Consider the following 21,307-nt stretch of genomic DNA (forward strand, 5'->3'; position numbering starts at 1 on the left):
CTACCTTTATAAAGGGTTTATAGATGGTTTACAATTAGTTTATTAATGGTTACTAATTAGGTTATAATGCCTTAAAAATCATTAATAATCAGTTATAACACTTACATAGAAAGGGCAACAATATAGATAGCTGTGGTTTCACTATTTGGCAAACAACAGGTCATTGTTGCCCTTTCTATGTATGTGTTATAACTGATTATTAATTATTTTTAAGGCATTTACAACCTAATTAGTAACCATTAATAAACTAATTGTAAACCATTTATAATCCCTTTATAAAGGTAGTCTTATTATAAAGTGGTACCGAAATCTTAATAAGAAAATTTTGCTTACCCCATTGGCAGATTTTATTGCTTAATATACATATATTTGTTTTAATTTGCATATATTTTGTCTAGTTTTCGCCAATGGATTTTTTTGCAGTGTAAGGGGAATTTAATAACCAAAAGCTAAAATAAACAACTACATTTCCAGTCTAGACTTAAAGATACAACAACAAAAACATAAAATGTTAAAATATGAAGTGATTAAGAAATATGATTTTTGTAAATTCTTATAATAGTTTTAAAAATGTGTAGACTTATTGATTTTATTGAGGTCCCTGGCTGAAAGATCACTAGTACACCTTTACAGATTTGGGCAGATAAGTAATCCCAGCCGTCTGCAGGAAAGTCCCTTTATTTCACATGCTCCAGTTGTAGAGATGTTTAAGCCACGCCCCCTGTATTTGGTTTTTAGATGTCTGTGCGTGATTATCCTCCAGCCAATCCCAGCGCAGGAGGCGGGGCTTGTGTGATGAGTGAGGGGTAAACAGCAGCGCGCGCTGTGTGTGATGGTCAGACTGAAGAAAGCAGCGTCCAACGGAAATCTTCTCATGTGGATATAATAATTGTATTTTAATACGAATTTAAAAGAAAACTTCAAGATGGATATGCTTATCCAGAATAATACCCAACAGAACACAACTGTTCCAACTGAGAACTGGACATCTGTGAGTAATTATCCTGATTTTTATTACATTATTCCTGAAAAACACGAAGTTAGTCAGCAACTTAACGTTAATTGTTTAACTTACTCTAGAGTTAGATATGCTGGTTTATTTCATTGCATTGTGAAATATGTTCGTATTATTATGAAGTAATTTACTTCAGGTCGTGTAATAAAGTCTGTTGAGATTATTTCTGAAGGGTCTGATCCCAGAAATACCTCAATAAAAATGTGAGTGAGCAAGTTGATTAAAAACAGATGTGTGTTTCTCTCCTTTAGCTGCAGATCTTATATAAAAATATAACTTACATTAAAAGATAAAAAAAGATCCATTTTAACCTGGGTGAGTCTAGGGCTGAACCATACACTATTCTTTTCTTTTGCTAAAAACAGAAAACGTAGTACCCTGATGTGATAGTTAGGGGTGGGTGATATGGCACGATATTTCAGGGTAGAATGTTGTTATCAACATTAAAACATGTTGGCTATATTATTGTGTATGATACAATATATATCACTTTCCTAATACAAATATAATTCCAGTATCTATATGAACAGTATTAAAGCCACTGTCTGTGTTGTACATCCCATACTGATAGAGCTGGGCAATATATTCCTAATATATATATATATATATATATATATATATATATATATATATATATATATTTTTTTTTTTTTTTTTTTTTTTACATATATTACACATTATTTATCACAAAGTTTTCACACGCAGACAGATTGCATCAACAGATGTGGATTATTTAAATACTTGCTATTCAAATACTCTCTCATGCATACCAGAACTAGAGGTGGCCAATCTAATATAATATTTTATCCTGTTGTGATTTTCTTATCGTATCAACAATATGCTTTAATAAGCATATTGATGATAAAAATCCAGTTGAATTTGATGATATGCAGCAAAATCAGAATAAAAAACAAACACTATGCTGTGCATGAAAGAGTATTTGAATATCAGTTTTTTAAGAATCTTCCACTGCTGATGTACAGTGTGTGTTGTAAAAGTATTTAAATAACATTGTATAATATTTTACTAAATCACCATGTATCAATTATTATAGCCATGCATTACTGACGATGGCTTTTAGACTGTTTATGTCAATATCGGAATTATATTGTATGATGTGTGACTGAAATGTATTGTGTTATTAGTTATAAGTATTTGCTCCATATCATCCATATTAACAGGATTATTTTTAGATCTTGATATGCTAATTAAAGCATATTGTTAATAAGATAAGACTTTTTCATAATATGAAAAAATATTAAATTATTGCCCAGATTTTAATTTCTTTAAATGTTTTCTCTTTGTTTAGGTCTACTCAGCTGTGAGGTGGATTCAAATGGTAATGGCTATTCTAAGGTAAGACATTTGCAAGGCATTACTTTATTTCATGCCTTTAGTTGTTGTACTAATAATAATAAGTGGTTTTACAATCCTGCTTTTGCTGTGGAGCAACAGTCAGTCACCCCTAGTAATGATGCAGTGACACTAGCCCAACTATATGTGCAGGACATCCTGCAGCCACATAAGCCTCATGTTGCCTCTTAAGGCAGGGCATCCAGCTGGCATTTTTCAGCAAGATAATGCTCATCCACAACAGGGAATGTCTCCCCAAGATTGCACTTCTATAGCCTGCCTGCTTGGTATATTTATCACCAAATTAGCTTTTCTGGGACGAGCAGGGACTTCAGCTTTAGCAACCTATGATTGTGCAGGATCTACTGGCCCAGGTGCAACATCAGTGTGCAAATGTATCACAGGATACTATACAGAACCTATATGTCTCCATGACCAACTGTATCTCATTGTGTTTCACCAGTAAACTTATCCCATTAAAGTTAATTAATATAGTTTGGTAGTACACTGTAACTTTTGTCTTTTAAAATGCATTCCACTCTTAATAATGAACATTAGAATTTTTGATTGTTTACCTGACATTTTTTATCATTATCTGGTTCAGCATTTTAGGCTCAGGCTCCATAATCTTCTATGCCTTGTTCCAGAAACTTGTACGAACATCTGAGGTAAGAAATGTAGGCTTATAATAGGTAGATTTTAACTTATATGTAATCCAACCATTTTATTCTATTGTTGTAAAAGTGCAATGATTACTGACCCGCTCGTTGACCATGGTGGCTGCACTGTCTGTCGCAGGTGCAGCCTCTGTTCCTGCTGAGTTTAACAGACATGCTGCTGGCTGCTAGCTGGCTGTGTGGTGCTCTGCTCTTCACCACCTCCTGTGACTCGTATGCCACCTGCTACAACCTGCACACCGTGGAGCAGGTAATCAGACACAGCATCACCTGCGCTATGATACATAATTTCAGTAAAAGACTGTACACTGCACACAGTTTTTTTTAACTTTTCAAAAAAGTAATCAGTTAGCAGACATTAGCTAATGGCAAAAAGTCACAGTTACTGATATGAACAACTTACAAACCCTTAAAGGAGAACTGTGGTGTGAAATTGAATTTGGGTGTATTAAAATGTGACATAAAGTACTTACCTTTGTTAAATAGCCCTCCTCTTCTCTCAGCTTTTTCCACCGTTATTTAGACTCAAAGTAGCTCCATACATCATTGGTAGGCACTGACATTTAAAACAAGACATTTACAACTTTAAAACTGCACAAGAAGTTTAAAAACCACTGTTTACATCCCATAGTGTAGGAAAATCTTTGGGCGTCGCCATGTTAAATATAAGCCACAATAAATCAACCTTGGAGCACAAACAAATAGATAGAGTAGTTGATCAAATCCCAAAAAAAACACAGACTGTCATTATAAAATACTGCTAGTAAAATAAGTTCAATCCAGTTATATTGCGATACTTTCTAAAAGAGGATGCTAAGTGTGCATTTAAGAGCTTTTGAACTATCTTTTTCATTATGCTTTTATTTAATTTAAAGTAATATGCTTGTCCGTAACTGAACTGTTGAACAGATTTATATACAGTATGTGACATGCCAAATCTTGCAATTGTTAGTTAGACTCTGTGCAAAGGGTTGCGTCTCTTTTTTTTGTTTTGTTTTATTATCCTTTGGGGAGGATATTGGGATTTTTTCCCGGATCACGAGTTTGACTTGGCGGTGCATTCCTGGCTGGCATTATTCTACATGCTGCTGCATGTTAGCAGTGTACTGAAGTCTCCAACATCTGGCCTGGATTATGGAGCGCATTCTGATGCGAAACAATGAGTCACAGGGCATATGAGGATACGAGGCAAAGTCTTTCAGTTTTTAAAGTCTTTTGAGTGGAGAACTAGTGGTAGTGTGTGTTCTGACCTGCCTGTTTATGTTGCTTATTTAGTGGCTTTATGGAACATTTTCAACCATAATTGGTGCTTTCGAAAGTGAAAACTTTCTGTTTCAGCCAGTCTAAGACCAGCACACAGACAGCCTGGCCTGAACACACTTGTGGAAGTTTCTCATCCTCATTTTACCCTGATTCAAATGGCTTGTGCGGTTTGTTTGTACCAGTAAACTAGCACAAATTCCCCAAACTTGTCACAGTTCTGACATAGACCCAAGTAGGACAGGCCCGAAAAGGAAGTGGAGCAGTAAATTTGGACCAGACATTAAAAACAAAACAACCTGTCCCACTTTTGGGCTCTTCACGTGCCTCCGTCAGTGGAGGAGTAATTGAGCTTTTTGTATCCCACTGGTTCAGCGAAATGAGCTAACGAATGGGAAAACGTACGTCATGTAGGGACACAATAATCATTCATAAGAGGATTGGACAGTCTTGGACAGTGATAAAGCCTAGTCCTGAATTACATGTTCCTTTCAGCAACTTTAAAAGAGGTTTGATATTTAGATTATTTAGATTATATTATTATTATTATATTATTATATTTAGATATATAATTTAGATTCATATTAAATCTCTTCATAAAAAATGATGCATGCGAAAAGGTTTCCATTATTTTGCAATTTTTTTTCGCTATTGCCTAAATGAAATAGCCTAAATTAATTTTAGTCTTTATTCAAAAAAGCAAAAAATTGTCAGGGTTTTTACAATTTATTTACAAACATGATCACAAAACGTAAAAAGATACTAGGGTACAAAAAGACTGGGTACAAAGAAACACAGAAATAACTTGACTGTCGTGATAAATGCACAAGAACCAACAAGGGAACACAGAAACAAAGGGGCTATATATATATATATATATATATATATATATATATATATATATATATATACAGAAGTAGACAGGAAACAGGAAACACCTAGGGACAGGTAACAAGGGGGCGGGGTTACAAATGAGCGCAGATGGGAGCACTGAAGACAGAAGTGAGACATGGAGAACACAGAACCACATGCAAAAAGGCACATGGCTAGAAAAAAAGCCAGGCATAGAAAAGATAGAAACCCAGAGATAGACCAGGAAGACATAGAACAGAATGAGAATGTGACCAATAATATCAAAAAATATTCACAATATTACTAAATTAGCAAAAAATTAATGTCATTTGAAAAAAGGAAATTTTTGTCAGAGCACCCAAAGCATTTGTTTTGGTTGGTTGTTTATTCTTTGCTATTTTTAAATCATTTTAGTTGCTGAATAATTGGTGTAATATAACCACAACTACATGTTACTCTGACATGCTATCACACTAACCTAAATACTAAAACTCTGATTTATCCCAAACCTATCTTAGGTAATCATAAACGTATAGAATGTATACATTCTGATAACAGGCAGCATGTGACACACACACCTGTACAGTTCAGTGTGATGACAGTGCTGAACAGGATGTTTTATATGGTACAGTTGTAAAGCAGGGAGAACAAAGTCTTGCAGTTTATTAAGAAATATCCTGAGGTCAAGTTTGCTAAGGGGTTGACAGTTTGCCATTCATTCCTTTTTAGATGAATTTTCCAAAACCTTCTTTCAACCTAACCTTAACACTAATTTAGAGTTTACTGAACTTTACACTCAAATAAAATAATCTTATGATTTGTTATCTAGTAATATGTGTTAACCAGAGGTGGAAAGTAACTAATTACATTTACTCACATTACTGTAATTGAGTAGATTTTATGAGTAATTTGTCATTTTTAAAATAGTTTTTAAATTAGGTAATTTTACTTTTACTCAAGTTCATTTAGACACAAGAAATGTACTTTTCACTACTTTGGAAAACTCCCCGTTACTGAGTAAAAAATGAAATGCTGGGCTAAAAAAAAAAAAAAAATTGTTTGAATAAAAAAAAATAGAGTTTTGTTCTCCATGGCAGCGCAGCTGAACTTTTCCCAGCAGTGTTCATTACGGTTAGTGGGAGAGACTGTGTGAATCAGCTGTGTAGCCTGGGGGGAACTGGTGTTCTGTCGAGTTATGCTACCCATCCATATGTGCTTCCTTATGGCACTACGCATTTTTTATTATTTCATGTTTTTAATAATATTCTTAAGTTTTTACTGAGAACAATAAACAATCTGCTTGAATGTTAAAAAACATGTAAATAGCAGTTAAAGTAAAGAAAAAGTTAAAAATAATAATGAACTGTAAAACTATAAAAATACGGTTTATAATCACTTATATGACCATAACCTTTTAACAGTAAAGAAAAAAAGGGATTATAGAAACACTTTCCAAATAAAAATATTGTAATTTAGAGCATTTTTTTGCAGAAAATGAGAAAAGGCTGAAATAACAAAAAAGATGCAGAGCTTTCAGATCTCAAATAAAGCAAAGAAAACAAGTTCATATTCATAAAGTTTTAAGAGTTCAGAAATCAGTATTTGGTGGAATAATCCTGGTTTTAATCACAGTTTTCATGCTTCTTGGCATCATGTTCTCCTCCACCAGTCTTACACACTGCTTTTGGATAACTTTATTCCACTCCTAGTTCAAAAAATCACGCAGTTCAGCTTGGTTTGATGATCATCCATCTTGCTCTTGATTATATTCCAAAGGGTTTCAATTTGTTAAAAATTTAGGAAAAACATCACCATTATGTGGTATAAGGGATACAGCATTTAATATTGTCCTGTAGGCCCCCAGTTACTTTTGAGGCCCCCACTGGCCCCAGTCTGAGAACCACAACCATAAACACACAGATATTTGGCTGATGAGTCAAAAGTGTGCACTCATTCAACTCCGGTGTCTTGGAATGCTGTTCAGCCTCTTGTCACAGTGATTTAACATGAATATCTTGGTGGCAAAGGTGAACTTGCATCATGTGGCACATGATGGAGTGATACAGCAAAAGAGCAATAACACGTGGTTGTACCTATTCAACTTGCTGAGTCATGGGAATATGAACGTTGCTGAGTGAAATACGTCCGTCATGTGATATGTCTGTTTTTCTCTCTCCCTTTCTTTTGATCTCCACTTCTTCCCCCCGCCCTATTCACTAACAGTTCTTCTACATAGCATCATTTTTCTACACCCTGAACTACGTGTGGGTGCTCTACACTGGCCTGATGGAGAAGTATAACCGGAGGCTGAGCGGCCTTCCTGCCCAGGTACTGAATCCAGTCATGTTCTTACTAACTTATGATGATCAGCTCAAATAAATAATATGTGGCAAGGGTACATTCACACAGCAGGTAAAAGTGGCCCAAATCAGATTTTCTCTTCAAATCTAATTGTGCTGTAAATTCGGTTTGTTTTAGACTGTTTACACTATTTTGTAAATGTGACCTATATCCAACATTTGTCTGAATTGATGCGGTGCTTTACGTGTAGTTTCAGTTTCATCTTTGCCAGCATCACAAGAGCTATCAATGAGTTCTAGCGATTGACAAATGGGTTTTTCACTGAGAATGCATTTCAGCTCACTGTAAAAAGGCACATTATTCACCAATGCTCACTACTTAAGTTTATGTCCTTGGTTTCTCTTTAATTTAACATTTCAGCCACATCCTTTTGTGACCACATTCTGCCATTTCATTAGAAACACTGAGCACTTAGAGGTGGGCAATTTGACAATATTTTATTGTATTGTGATAAATAATCTTAATGTATCAACAACAAATGATATCGAGGATGTCATTGATTGATAAACATTGGCCTAAGTGTACATTTCATGACAGAGAGAGTAATTAATAATTGTTAATTGCATGGTGCGCATCAAAAACTGAATGAAAATCACTGTGCTATCTATGAAATTGTATTTAAATGACAGCATTTTGAAACGTTGTGATAAATATTGTGTATCATGAAAATGTCTTTAAATATTGTGATACAATAATTTTAGCATATTACCCAGCTCTCAGTTTTCACACATTTGAAGTGACCAAATCAGAACTGAAAGTGTTACATTTACAAATTACATATCTGTTTCACATATGACAAACATCATATTTTGACCAATTTTATCCGCTGTATAAATGCAGCTTTAAGAACCCCATGTGTCCATATGTAACAATAATAATAATTAATATTATTTTTATTTCAGCATCCAGCTCAAGGAAAGCCATGCAGACACCTGGCAGTAGTTCTGTCATTGTAAGCAGATTAACTTTCCAATCATATGATTTTTTTTAAAATGCATAGCTGAATATCTGATTATTTTGACAATTAGCGAAAGACACAGTTAAAGCAGAAATTTGGAAATAGAAATATATTGCCAAAATGTCTATAACTTAGGCTAACAGTCTCTTATTTACTGTAAGAAAATATGCATTATCCTAATGCAAACTCTCTACTAATCCCTAAAAGATTGATTAATTAATGAGTATCTTATTTAAAGTCAGTTTAGTTGATTACATTAATTTTAATTAACTCTTCCATCTGGTAATATGACATAAATTAATTTCTTATCTTACTTATATTGATGTGTAATCATTATATAATGCCATGGTGTGCCAGTACACATGCTCTGTCATTCAATCCCATTTCCTTTTGGTCTGCTTCCAGTGTCTTGCCGTTGCTGTTGACGATGCCAGTCTTCATAACAGGAAATGTGGACTTGTGTTATGTAAACTTCACCCAGCCCTACAAGTATGTCTGCTTGCAAGTCTGTATTGGTGTAGATTTGGTGTAGACTCCTCTGTTGCATGGAAAGCCCCAATCTTAAAACTCAGATGTTAATTTATTCCCACTTATTTTCTAATCATATTAGCTTTTAATAGAATGTATGTCGTTTTCTGCATTCCTCGAACGCAGTGCATCGTTCATTAAATTACTTTCCACACAGTGTTCCTTTATTTTGCAGTGTGGGAATGAAGAACATGTTTAAAAATAACACAATACACAGAACCTTTTCCTGTTTTTACTGGTAATACATAATCATGTTTGTGATTACATAAGTTATATAAGGTTTGGAAATACAACAGTGCTCGAAAGTTTGTGAACACTTTATAATTGTATGTATTTCTGGCCAGGATTTCATTTGCCATTCCAAGCATGAACTATATTCTGCTTTAACCACTATTTAGTCAGTGTGCTTATAGGGTTGTTGTCTTGCTACATGGCCCACTCACAGACAGATGTCTAGGAATTTTCCTTCAGATTTTGCTGATATAATTCCGAATTTGTTGTTATATAAATGAGGCAGGTCATCCTGGCCCGGATGCAGCAAATCGGACTCAAACTATGCTGGTCTCATCCTTTAAATCCTGTTAAATATTGTTTTAGTAGCCTTCTGGCTTCTATGTGTACCTCAGCAAACTCCAGCTTTCTGCTTGTAAACTGCCATGAACACCATTGCTGTTCAGTGCTTTCTCCTGTTGATGGCCTTAAGAGCATTAACATTGTACAATGTGAGAAAGGCCTTCAGTTGCTCAGAAGTTACCTTGAGTTTCTTTGTGACCTTTGCAGACTGTGCATGCCTTGCCACTAGCGTTATCTTTGGTAATCTTTATGTACTTTAAAGATAAAAAAAATCCCATATTTAGAAAATTGTATACAGGTAGAACATTTTTTTTAAAAATCACAAACGTTCACTGTAATTGGTGATGTGGACAGGACAGTTATTCCCTAAAAAGCACTTTTCACTAGATTTGAGTCCTTGTTGTTTCATTAAATTTAGGTTTACACCAACAGATGCCAAGCAGCAATCACATTACACAAGCCATTATCATTTGTGCTCCTCTTTTTCTAAGGAATGTAGGTTGTTCTGGTAAAAAAAGCTTGTAATGGCCAGGCATTATAAGTACATAATATAGATTTATTAAAAACTTTATAAAGATTTTTGAGCCTAACTAATCTGTAAATGAAATGAATGAATTGCATTACAGTTTTTGAGTGAAGTTTTCCTCATGTTTGCCTTCAGATGTCTGCTGCTGTACACCGGTGCACTCTTCCTAACCTCGTCAGTAAGTGATGTGATCCCATCCTGCAAGATCATTAGTGACTACACCATCACCATCTTCCTCTTCACCTTCGTGATCACCTTCATAGGGATTGTGGTGAGCTGATTTCTAATACTGTGCATTATATTTAATTTAGTTGTTAGAAAAGGTTTACTGAGTTGTCAGTTTATTAATAATTAATAATCATGTTATTGTTTGTTCAGTAAGTTGACACTAATCTAAACAATTAATCTATTGTTCACATGCAGAAAAAAGTTCTTTGTTTGATAAAAATGTATTTCTTTCTTGGGCATTAGCAGGTAAGTCCCATAATTTCCACCTGTAGACAGTGGTGAATGAGGAAACCGCATCATTGTTAAAAAAGTATTGTACTTTCCACTGCAGTTCTGTACCGTAATCATGCCTCTCGTTTCCTGACTCTGTTGCTCCTCCCTTTTCAGGTGTTCATGTTTAAAGCTCGTTCCTTGTACAAGCGCTTTGTTACATCCAGCGGTTTCCTGGCTGACCGTCAGTGGGCCACGCTTCGAGTGTTGGAGCGGCGTATGTTCCTTTACCCTGCAGTTTTCTTTTTCTGCTGGGGACCAGGTAAACACACACACACATTTTTAAAACACACATCTGTTACAATCGTTTTTGGGGTTTCCTGTTAAACCATGTATTACATAACTACAAGCTACTCTAAGCTCTCTATGTAATAACCAAACAATAACCAAAAGTAATTTAGTAAAAAATAAAAAAAATCTTTAAACTGAGTGCACAAACACAGCATACTTCCTTCTGCTCCTTTACGTAACAAAACACTAAACCACTCTACATCACTGTACACCACAATAGATTCCATTGCTTTTAAGTAGCGTAATAAATCACTTTCCAAAACTGGAAAAGCAGATGTGAAAAAGACCAGATCCTTTCAGTAAAAACTTTCCAACTTCCTCTTTCCTTTTCTACACAGCAATTCTCCTGGCCACCCTGATGTTATTTAAACCAGAGGAAGTGAAGGGACGGATGGGAGTTATCCTGTATATCTCACAGGTGAGCCAAAATAAATCTGCACAAGAACAATTATGTCATTAATATTTCCTTTTTTGTGACGCAATACATTTTTTGTGTTCAGCAATTCATTAGGCACCCCTGATCATTTTCCTGATTTTCTTTTTTAAATCATTGGTTGTTCAATGGTTGTAGCACTAATTATTGGAACACAAAATTAGTTTGGTAAGCTCATTGACCCTTGACCTTCATACACAGGTGAATACATCTTTAAGGCACCAGTTGCAAGTTTCTCTCCTCTTTGCATCTTCTCTGAGCAGTGGAAACATGGGAGCATCAAAACAAAACTGACCTGAAAACAAAGATTGTTCAACATCATGGTTTAGGGAAAGGATACAAAAAGCTATCTCAGAGATTTCAGCTGTCAGTTTCCACTGTGAGGAAATTAAAGTTGTTTGAGGTATGCTAAAGCTAAAGCACATTTGGACAAGCCAGCTTCATTTTGGAATAAGGTTCTGTGGACTGATGAAACTAAAATTTAGTTATTTGGAGGCGGTTATTTATGCATGGAGGAAAAAGAACACAGCATTCCAAGATAAACACTTTACTGCTCCCGACAGTAAAATGTGGTGGTGGTTCATCATGCTGTGGGGCTGTGTGATCAGTGCAGGTACTGGAATCTTGTTAAAGTTGAGGGTCTCATGGATTTCAGTCAATATCAGCAGATTCTTGAGAACAATGTTGAAGAATCAGTGAGAAAGTTGAAGAAGATACTTCAACAAGACAACGACCCTAAACACTAAACACTAAACACTGCTCAAAATCTACTAAATCATTCATGCAGAGGAACAAGTACAACATTCTGGAATGATCATCTCAGTCCCCAGACCTGAGTATTATTAAAAATCTGTGGTGTGATTTAAAGCAGCTGTTCATGATCAGAAACCTACTCTCATTGGAAGCTGTAGGAAGAGTTTATAGGCTGTTATTTCTGCAAAAGGAGGATCTGCTAAATATTGAGGTCATTTTTCTGTTGGGGTGCAAGAAACTGGGACATGGGACAAGATGCTATTATTGTTTCATATGTCATTTCATAAACAGACCAGAGTTGCTGGTTTGTTTGTTTGCGTGTGTAATTCTAATCAGATGCTGCCAGTCACGATCATTACCACTCTTCACACTGTTCACTTTTGGCATGTCAGTGTACATACCTGTATTATAAGTACATACAAATATTTATGCTATCTCTCTGTTTTTCTGTAGGCCTTCACCTCCGCCTCTCAGGGTTTACTGAACTGTATAGTGTACGGCTGGACGCAGCAGCATTTCCGCTCCCTGAGCAGCTCTGGGATGCGGGATGTCGACACACAGACGCCGCTGCTTCGCTCACAGAAACGGACTTACGCTGCCCTCCGCTCGTCCGGCTCTCAGCTGCAGAATATCTGAGGAACATCTGAGAAACAGTGATAGATTAAAAAAGCACTTCAACACCCCGGCCTAATCTCCTAACAGCCTTGTGCCTCCAAGACATCATGCGATTCTGTGGGCAAAGTGCACTATATTTTTCTAGGAGACTTCTGAGGTCGCGCAGGGGTCAGCATACCTGTTACGATGGCAACAGCACCAGATGGCCTTATCAGCCTTATCTGAGACAGGCCTAAGCGAGACGAAATGAGGAAGGTTTCCAGCGCTGGTATTGTTTTGAGTTCTGTTGCTGCACCTGCTGCCTGAAAGCTAAAGCGAGGGAATTCCTCTCCGGTGACTGAAGCTATATTTGTACACTGCACAATCATTTTCAAATATGCACAGAGACTGAAGACTGAGATATGACCTGTTCCTTCACTCTGCATTATTCAATATCACTATTACTCTGTATGATAACTGACAGAAAGAGATGAAAGTCTGCTAAGGTGAAATGCGTCATGGGGACTATGGGGTTTCACAGCACTTTAGTTTTAGACTGAAAAGCAGGAACCTACCGAAAAGTGCCTCTTTTACAGTCCCACAGCAAACATCATACATTTAACCAACCCAAACAGATTCCTTTCACAGTGAGTGTGTACTCATTCTACTGTACACACAGTAGATCGAACACACCCACTGTTAACTCATTTACACTTGTGTGTGAGTGTGAAATGTGTGTAGCTAGAAATATAGGCCTGTCAGGATAATTACATTGGGCTTGGCACGGTGGCTTAAATGTTATCAGCATGTTCGCCTCCCAGCACTGGGGTCTTGGGTTCAAGTCCCTATCTGGGTGGAGTTTCCATGTTCTCTCTGTTTTCATGTGAGTTTCCTCCAGGGACTCAGGTTTCCTCCTGCAGTCCTAAAATATGAAGATTAGGTAAAATTGATATTCTTAATTGTCCTGGTGTGTGAATGTGGGTAAATATATATGTGTGTGAATGTGTGTATGTCTGTATGTCCAGATATGGTTTGGCACTGTGCTGGGTCAGCTTATTGCCTGATGCAGTGCGCCTGGTGGACTGTCCTTTCCGGTTGAAAGTATATGCTGTGTGCTATTGGCTTTCATTTCTCACTGTTGTCTAAATGTACTGTAAATAGTTGTGTGTAAAACGTGCTTGTAAAGCCTCTAGAAAGCCACTATAGTTTCAGTGTCTAGAAAGCCGCTATAAAAGAGTAACTTCATTCATTCATTCAATATATCATAAATATCGATATATTTAAAACATTTTATAAAATATATAAATAATATATTTTGTATATTTTGACCATTTCGTAATACTGCAGCAGTGATACAGATTACAGCAAATTATTTATTTAAAAAAAAGGGGGACAAAGGACAAATTGTTGTCAATTGTGATATATTTTCATTACGGGCATCAAATATTGATAATTTTATTGAAAGATCTGATGGTGGCATAAAATGTTCTATATTTTACAGTAATACAATTTACATAAGTTAATTCTAGGGTGATTTATTGTCCTTAAACAATAGTTATTGGGACAGACCTATAATAATGCATATAGAAATTTTTAGCCCTGTACTGATGAGAACAAAATAGTGAAATTAGTAATTGAAGAAGTTACCCTGATTTTGTATTTATGAGGATTATTATCATTTCCATATTCTGTCCAAGGCCTGATTGATTAAAGGTGTCTTAAAGCTATCTTTTATGCAAATAATTACAAATAATTTTAGTTTTTCATTCATTTTGTGCCTCACCTAGCTGGTTCTGATTTCATTGTCATCAAAAATGTCATCTTTTCACTTATTTTGCCCCATAAGATTTTTACATTTTTGGCTGAATAATTTAAATATTTGAGGCATTTCTAAAATTAATATCAAAATAATAAACATTTCTGTGCAAGTAGGGAGATTTATTGATTGCTCAGGTGTCAAAGACCAGGCCAGTTCATTTTGCTACATGTTTCACTACATGTGGAGAGTGCATGCAGCGTGTGGTGAAGGGAAAGGCCAGGGGGGATTACAAGTAGAGGAAGGCGCTCTGTGAAACAGGATCTGAGAAGAGCTACAGTGCCTTTAATTCCATATTAAAAGGTGAAAAAATGCCCTTTCAGAGTGTCAGGCTTAAACGTACACACAGGCAGGTTATAGAGTGTATTATGGCTCTTTGTGAGCTCAGAAACACTGATGACTGATGTTACAAAATCTAAAACCACAACAAAGAAGACTTGACTTACCTGAATTAACTTACGGCAAAAACTTGCCTTTTTATTTCCTGTTATATATCTTTAGTCTGCTGTTATTCTGTCAACAATGTGTTTTGTTTTGTTGCATTTTTTTGTTCCAGATCGGTCCGTTGTTCTATTCACGCACAAGGACTTAAGACTATTTTTGCCTCCTAAGATTTTTATTGACTCTGTACACATCTGTTACAGCAGGTCATTGGAAATTCAATGTTAATACAGTCCAACTGTTTTGTGTTTTGTAGAAAAAAAATGTAAAAAAAAAAATTAAATAAACATATTATTTTATTACCCCTTCATTTGACTTTTATTGTAGGCAGTAGAACTGTTAGACAATATCAATATATCACAGGACAATTTAAATGTTTAATTCATACTTTACAAGTACTCAAATCCTGAGTACTAAATTCAGCTAATAGTATTCAAATCCCTCTTTTCTGACTGGATAAATAGTTACTTTTTTAATCAGATTTTATGTTTAAAATAATGTTTTTTATACCATGACAGTTTTCCTTACCTTGCTTACAGTGTTGCAATATACTTTGACATATTGAATTGTAACTCCTGTATCAGGATAGGTATTGTATCACCAAGTTCTAGCCAATACACGGCCCTAATGTCAAAGTAACACAACCCTGACAGCTAATGGGTTTCTTTATTAACATTTCTTTTCGATTTACATTTATTTATTTACATAATTATTTATTTCTGCATTAATTTATTTCCCGATTTATTTATTTCTGCATTCATTTATTTCCCAATTCATTTATTTCCCAATTTATTTATTTCGGTTTTTCTTGTCCTTATATGATAATGAAGGGGGCATGTTTTTCACGTACAGGCTTAGCAATCAAGCCCAGAGAGAGAGGAGCTGAAATGTCGGGGTGAAGTTTAGTATTGGATCGGCTCTCCTCAAAGAAATGGATTATAATCTGTATTACGATCTAAATTATCTTTATTATATTCCCTATCTCCCACGTTACCAAAGTAACCGCCAAATGGGCAAAACATGTACAATCGATATATGGTATCTGACATCGATCAACCAATAGGAATGCTGAGACACCGTGACATCATTGCTGGACAGCCCCTTCATTATCATATAAGGACAAGGAAAAACAGAAATAATAAATTGGGAAATAAATGAATACAGAAATAAATACATTAAGAAATAAATAAATACAAAAATAAAATAACGGAAAAAATGAATGCAGAAATAAATAGTTGTGTAAATAATAAACAAATTTAGAAAAATTAAACATTGTTAATTGAAAAACCCATAAATAACAATTTATTATGATATTTATTTTTATGTACATGTATTTATTTTGATATAATAATTAGAATAATTCTTTACCGTTTTAGTCACCATATTACTTTTATTGAGTGATTTACATACATTTTTATTTATTTATTTATTTTAAATTTTGGCAGTTTTGGTCCTCCATAGGCAGTGGTGTTCTCCACTGCACCCCACCAACTATAGTTCTATAGTTTAGTTCTTTAGCACTGAAACTAGAGCAGTACTAGCATTAGTATCTAACTGTGCTAAGCGCTAGCTCTTTTGCCGTTCAAATGTGAGTATTATCAGTCTGTAGTCTGCTCCCAACCCCGGCTAGCACTGCTGGAGAAGCATTAGCATTACCCGCTAACCGCACTAGTTAGCTCTTTGGCTGTTCAAAGGTAAGTAGCCTGCCTGTTTACTGTGTTAAAACAAGCTATGTGGGATGTAACGCTAGCTTATATTGCCCTGGATTACCAGTGTAGCGCTGTTTGGTTAGCCTTACTGGAAATCTGGATATCTAAGCTTACTGTAAATAAACAGAAGCACTTTACTTACCCAAACAGTTTTCAGGAGAGAAATCTGTGTAGATTAACATCTGGTACTAGTTTGACTTTAAAAATAATGCGCCTTATAATCCAGTGCACCTTATGTGTGAAAACAGACCAGAAAATAGCCGTTTATTGATAGTGTGCCTTATAATCCGATGCGCCTTATAGTGTGAAAAATTCAGTAATATGTATTACCTTGCTTAAAGTATCACAATATATTAAATCATAAACATTGTGTCATAATGCGTATCATATAACCAGGTACCTTACAATCACACAGCCCTAATAGACAGTATGGCTTTTTTGAGTTAAAAATGCTGCCCTTTTATTTTCTTGTGCAGTTATGAACTTAATTTACTATTGGTAACTGAGATAAAACAAACTTAGCCACACAATGTAAAAATGATTGTGTTTTTTGTGATTGCGTTAACCCAGATTTTACATGTCTGTTTTCATTTGAGGTTATGTTATGTTATGTTTGCAGAAGCTACACATGTGTATAACCGGAGTTTCCAGTTTTGCAGCTGTTACAGTTAGGTCTAGATATATTTGGACAGTGACAAAGTCTGTATGATTTAGACTTTGCATGTCACCACAATGGATTTAAAATAAAAAAAAATGAAATGTAATTGAAATGTAAACTTTCAGGTTTAATTTAAGGGGTTAAACAAAAACATCCTATTAAGCATTTAGGAATTACAACCATTTATGGTTGATTCAATCAGCAGATCTGAATCCGGTCTATGTGCATTTCACTTTTTTAAGACAAAACTTAAGGCAGACAGACACAAACGAGCAACAACTGAAGACAGCTGCAGTAAAGACCTGAAAAAGCATCATAAAGAAGGAAACCCAGTGTTTGGAGATGTTTATGGGTTCCAGACTTTAGGCAGTCATTGCCTGCAAAGGATTCTCAATTAAGTATTAAAAAGGAACATTTATGGTAAAGTTCATTTGTCCAATTACTTTTGAGCCCCTGAAATGAGAAGGCTTTGTAGAAAAATGTCTGTTGTTCCTAAATGTTTAAGACAATATTTTAGTTTAACCCCCTTAAATTAAATCAGAAAGTCTACACTTTAACAACATCTCATTTGTTTTATTTCTAATCCAGTGTGGTGCTATGATCATTGCTTTACTGTCCAAATATTTCTGGACCTAACTGTATGTCTGGTATGTTTTAGTTGTGGCAGTTTATAAAGTTACTTATCATCAAATGGGTCACTTAATAGAGTGATTGTCACAATATTATCTCTATTATTTTATTCTTGTCACTATATTTAATAATTGAGGAGAATTGGTAATAGTATAACTAATATAAGTTGAAATGAGAGGCCCACTATACACAATTACACATATCTTTAAAGATTTTTATGTAGTGTTGATAGTGAAAAAATGCTTTAAAAGGCTAAATCCCCATGAGCTTGTATATAGTGTGCCAACAATAAAATAATTGCAAGAATAATCACTGATCAGGGATGGATAACTCAATTGTGTCCTCCAAATCACTCCAAACATTGGCTGAATTTCTTGGCTGTGTTCTACAACAATAGTGGGTGAGAAATGCAGCCCACCTAGAATGGGTGCATAGAATACTAGCAGTTGAAGAAACACATCTTGTGCCTCAAGCTTTGCCCTTACAATAATGATAAAATGGGATGCAGTGCTCTACAGGTTCTCCTCTAATGGGAAATGTTCCACAAATAGTATGTTTTATTGTATGTTATGTATCATAGCTTTCTGAGAGCTGATTGGCCCCCACCACCGTTAAACAGCCTGCTACAACCTAGCACCATGCATGTACGTACCTTGCTTTCCTTAATTGAGTTTTTTAGGTGTTTTATCTCATGAAATGTTAAAAAGTAATGTCTCTGATCAGTGATTCTCTTTTTTATCAGTTTGTATTACAGCTTTTTATTACCAGCTAACTAAATTATTTGGCCATCAAGTTTCCAAACTCCCATCACTATGAACATGGTAAGTTTTGGTAAGTTTTTGAGAATTTCGCATTAAACCACTGTCAATCACTTTGTTTACGTCAATTTAATTTAAAGAAATTAGGCTGAAATTGTTGGAATTTTCCTTTGAAGCAGAAGCCAACAAGAGCTCCAGCTCAACTTCTCAAATTCTCATCCCTCCTACAGTCTGGCATGAGTCCAAATGAGTAAAATGAATATTGTTTTGCAGTTACTGACTTTTCACAATACATCTTACAACTTCTGCAGTTTCTCAAAACACATGATAATAAATATTTACTCTACAATGTGCATTCAGGTTGCTTTTAGTAAGACAAAGCTGTGTATAGCTAATGTGTATTCAGAAATTCAGAAGATGTTAATGGCTGAGCTCCTAATTTGAATAAACCCGTGGTCAACCGTGCAAAAAATGAGCAGAGGCCTGCTGGGCAGTGATGGCAGTGTGGTGACAGAATGGATCAGTGTTTGAAGCGGCCCGGCTCTGAAGTGCGTTGTTTGCTGTGGGTCACTGTGTGGCATTCTGGTGTGATGTTTACGTTTCTCTCTGAGCCTGTGCCAGTGTCAACATGCTATCTATTAGCAATTTGAGCACAAATTCATTCACCCACTGTCGCTAGAGTTGAGAAATAGGTCATGGAAAATGTTCTTATTACATATATACAGCTCTGGAAAAAATCAAGAGTCCAATTAAAAATGGTGCGTTTCTTTGATTTTACCAAATTGGAAACCTCTGGATTATAATAAAGAGGAAGATGGATGATCACAAGCCACCAAACCAAGCTGAACTGCTTGAATTTTTGCCAGGGAGTGGCATAAAATTATCCAAAAGCAGTGTGTAAGACTGGTGGAGGAGAACATTACAAAATGTGTGAAAACTGTGATTAAAAACCAGGGTTATTCCACCAAATAATGATTTCTGAACTCTTAAAACTTCATATAATTATGAATTTGTTTTCTTTGCATTATTTGAGGTTTAAAAGATCTGCATCTTTTTAGTTATTGCAGCCATTTCTAATTTTCTGCAGATAAATAAAAATATTTTTATTTGATTTTTTTTTGTTGTCTGTAGTTTTTCATTTTACTCAAACATTTACCTAAAAACAGCTAAATCAGAGAAACTAATTCAGAAACTAAAGTGCTGTAAACTATATCAGCAACAGCATGTGCTTAAAGAATCAGCTCAGCTGACTACCTGCATATATTGAATGACCAGGTTATTCCATCAATGGATTTTTTCTTCCCTGAGGGCACGGGCATATTCCAAGATAACAATAGGGGGAATCATGGGGCTGGAATTGTGAAAGAGTGATTCTGGAGATACACATAGAGCATGTTTAAAAGACTTAAAACTGAAGTTCAAAACGATAAAAAATGATGGTCTGTGGTGCTGAAACATTATATATATTTCTGTGTTGAGGTCATAAGTACATATTTTAGCTTAAAACTGATCAGGCATATATAAATTCTGATCTTGCTCAGTTGCTTCATATGAACCCGTTCATGTTGGACTTACTTCAAGTGTGTATTCTCCTCTATAGATATTATCTGGTATGGCATCACTAGTTCTGGTGTGTTCTCGTGGTGAAACGTGTTTCTGGAGAGCAGCCAGGTGAGTCTGTGATTCCCTCAGCGAGGAAATTGTGTAATTTGTGAGCCTGTGTCGCCGATCAGTCATGTTGTGTGAAAGTCTCAACAACTGAAGGACTCGCAGTTGCAGCACAACCAGTCATGTAGTGTGAACAGCACAATGACTGACTACACGAAAAGTTGTGTAGTGCTCTTTTGGGCTTAATGACGGTGAAAAAAATGCAACTATATTCCAAGTTCTCATATGATTTACCCTTAAGGCCTTTGGATTCTTGCCAAAACCCTACCCAAGCTATAACATGTGAATAACTCGGCAACCTGTGGTGTTACACAGATCAGCTAATGAACTCTAATGAAAAAAAAATAGCTTATAAAGCCCCTTATCTTTAAATCTCTGTATGTAATTGTCCTTACCGAAGCTCTTTGAAACTTTAATTAAGAAGGTGCTGTGAAGACACATCAACACAACACACCTTTCCAGACATAACATCAACTCTCTCTGATGCCCTGAGTCAGTCAGATATATTTTCACTCTCATAAGTTTGTTATGTCTGCAGATTACCTTTTTTCATTATTGTACTTTTGTCATATTAACTCCTTTGTTTTCCCGGCCTGTTTTTCCTCTTATGGTCAGAAGCTCTAATTTGTCTGAATTCATTTTAACAATTAATCACATTTAATGTAAATGACTGCAAAACAGGGCAGCCATCACAGGACAGTCCACATTATTACACATGCAGCACAAAGCTGATGCGATTACACTGGGTATGTTGATAAGAAATCAAATGTGCTTTCCAGCACTGTCCTAAACCAGTGTGGAGAACAAAAGATGTAATCAATCAGCACACAAACATTCCAGCTCAAACATTACCTGTGAAATTCCTAAACCATGAACCAACTCGCTTCTCATACAGTGGTGTGTAAAATGTAGAAACAGGTACTGTCAACATTTTTTCATTCAAATGTCTAGTTGT

At 35.5% G+C, this 21,307-nt stretch overlaps 1 protein-coding gene across 1 annotated transcript; it reads left to right on the top strand.

The window, feature by feature from the left end:
• Window positions 1-826: 826 nt before the first annotated feature.
• tmem116 (transmembrane protein 116) lies at window positions 827-14,139 on the top strand. Its single transcript, XM_049470524.1, has 11 exons — window positions 827-991; window positions 2,325-2,371; window positions 2,973-3,036; window positions 3,167-3,295; window positions 7,381-7,485; window positions 8,421-8,470; window positions 8,882-8,965; window positions 10,239-10,374; window positions 10,719-10,863; window positions 11,231-11,310; window positions 12,532-14,139. Exons 1-11 carry the CDS (start codon window positions 926-928, stop codon window positions 12,712-12,714), a joined length of 1,089 nt encoding a protein of 362 aa, XP_049326481.1. The 5' UTR covers window positions 827-925; the 3' UTR covers window positions 12,715-14,139.
• The last annotated feature ends 7,168 nt before the right edge of the window (window positions 14,140-21,307 follow it).

Source organism: Astyanax mexicanus, chromosome 22, assembly GCF_023375975.1.
Source record: "Astyanax mexicanus isolate ESR-SI-001 chromosome 22, AstMex3_surface, whole genome shotgun sequence".
In the NCBI taxonomy this organism is placed as follows: Eukaryota; Metazoa; Chordata; class Actinopteri; order Characiformes; family Acestrorhamphidae; genus Astyanax; species Astyanax mexicanus.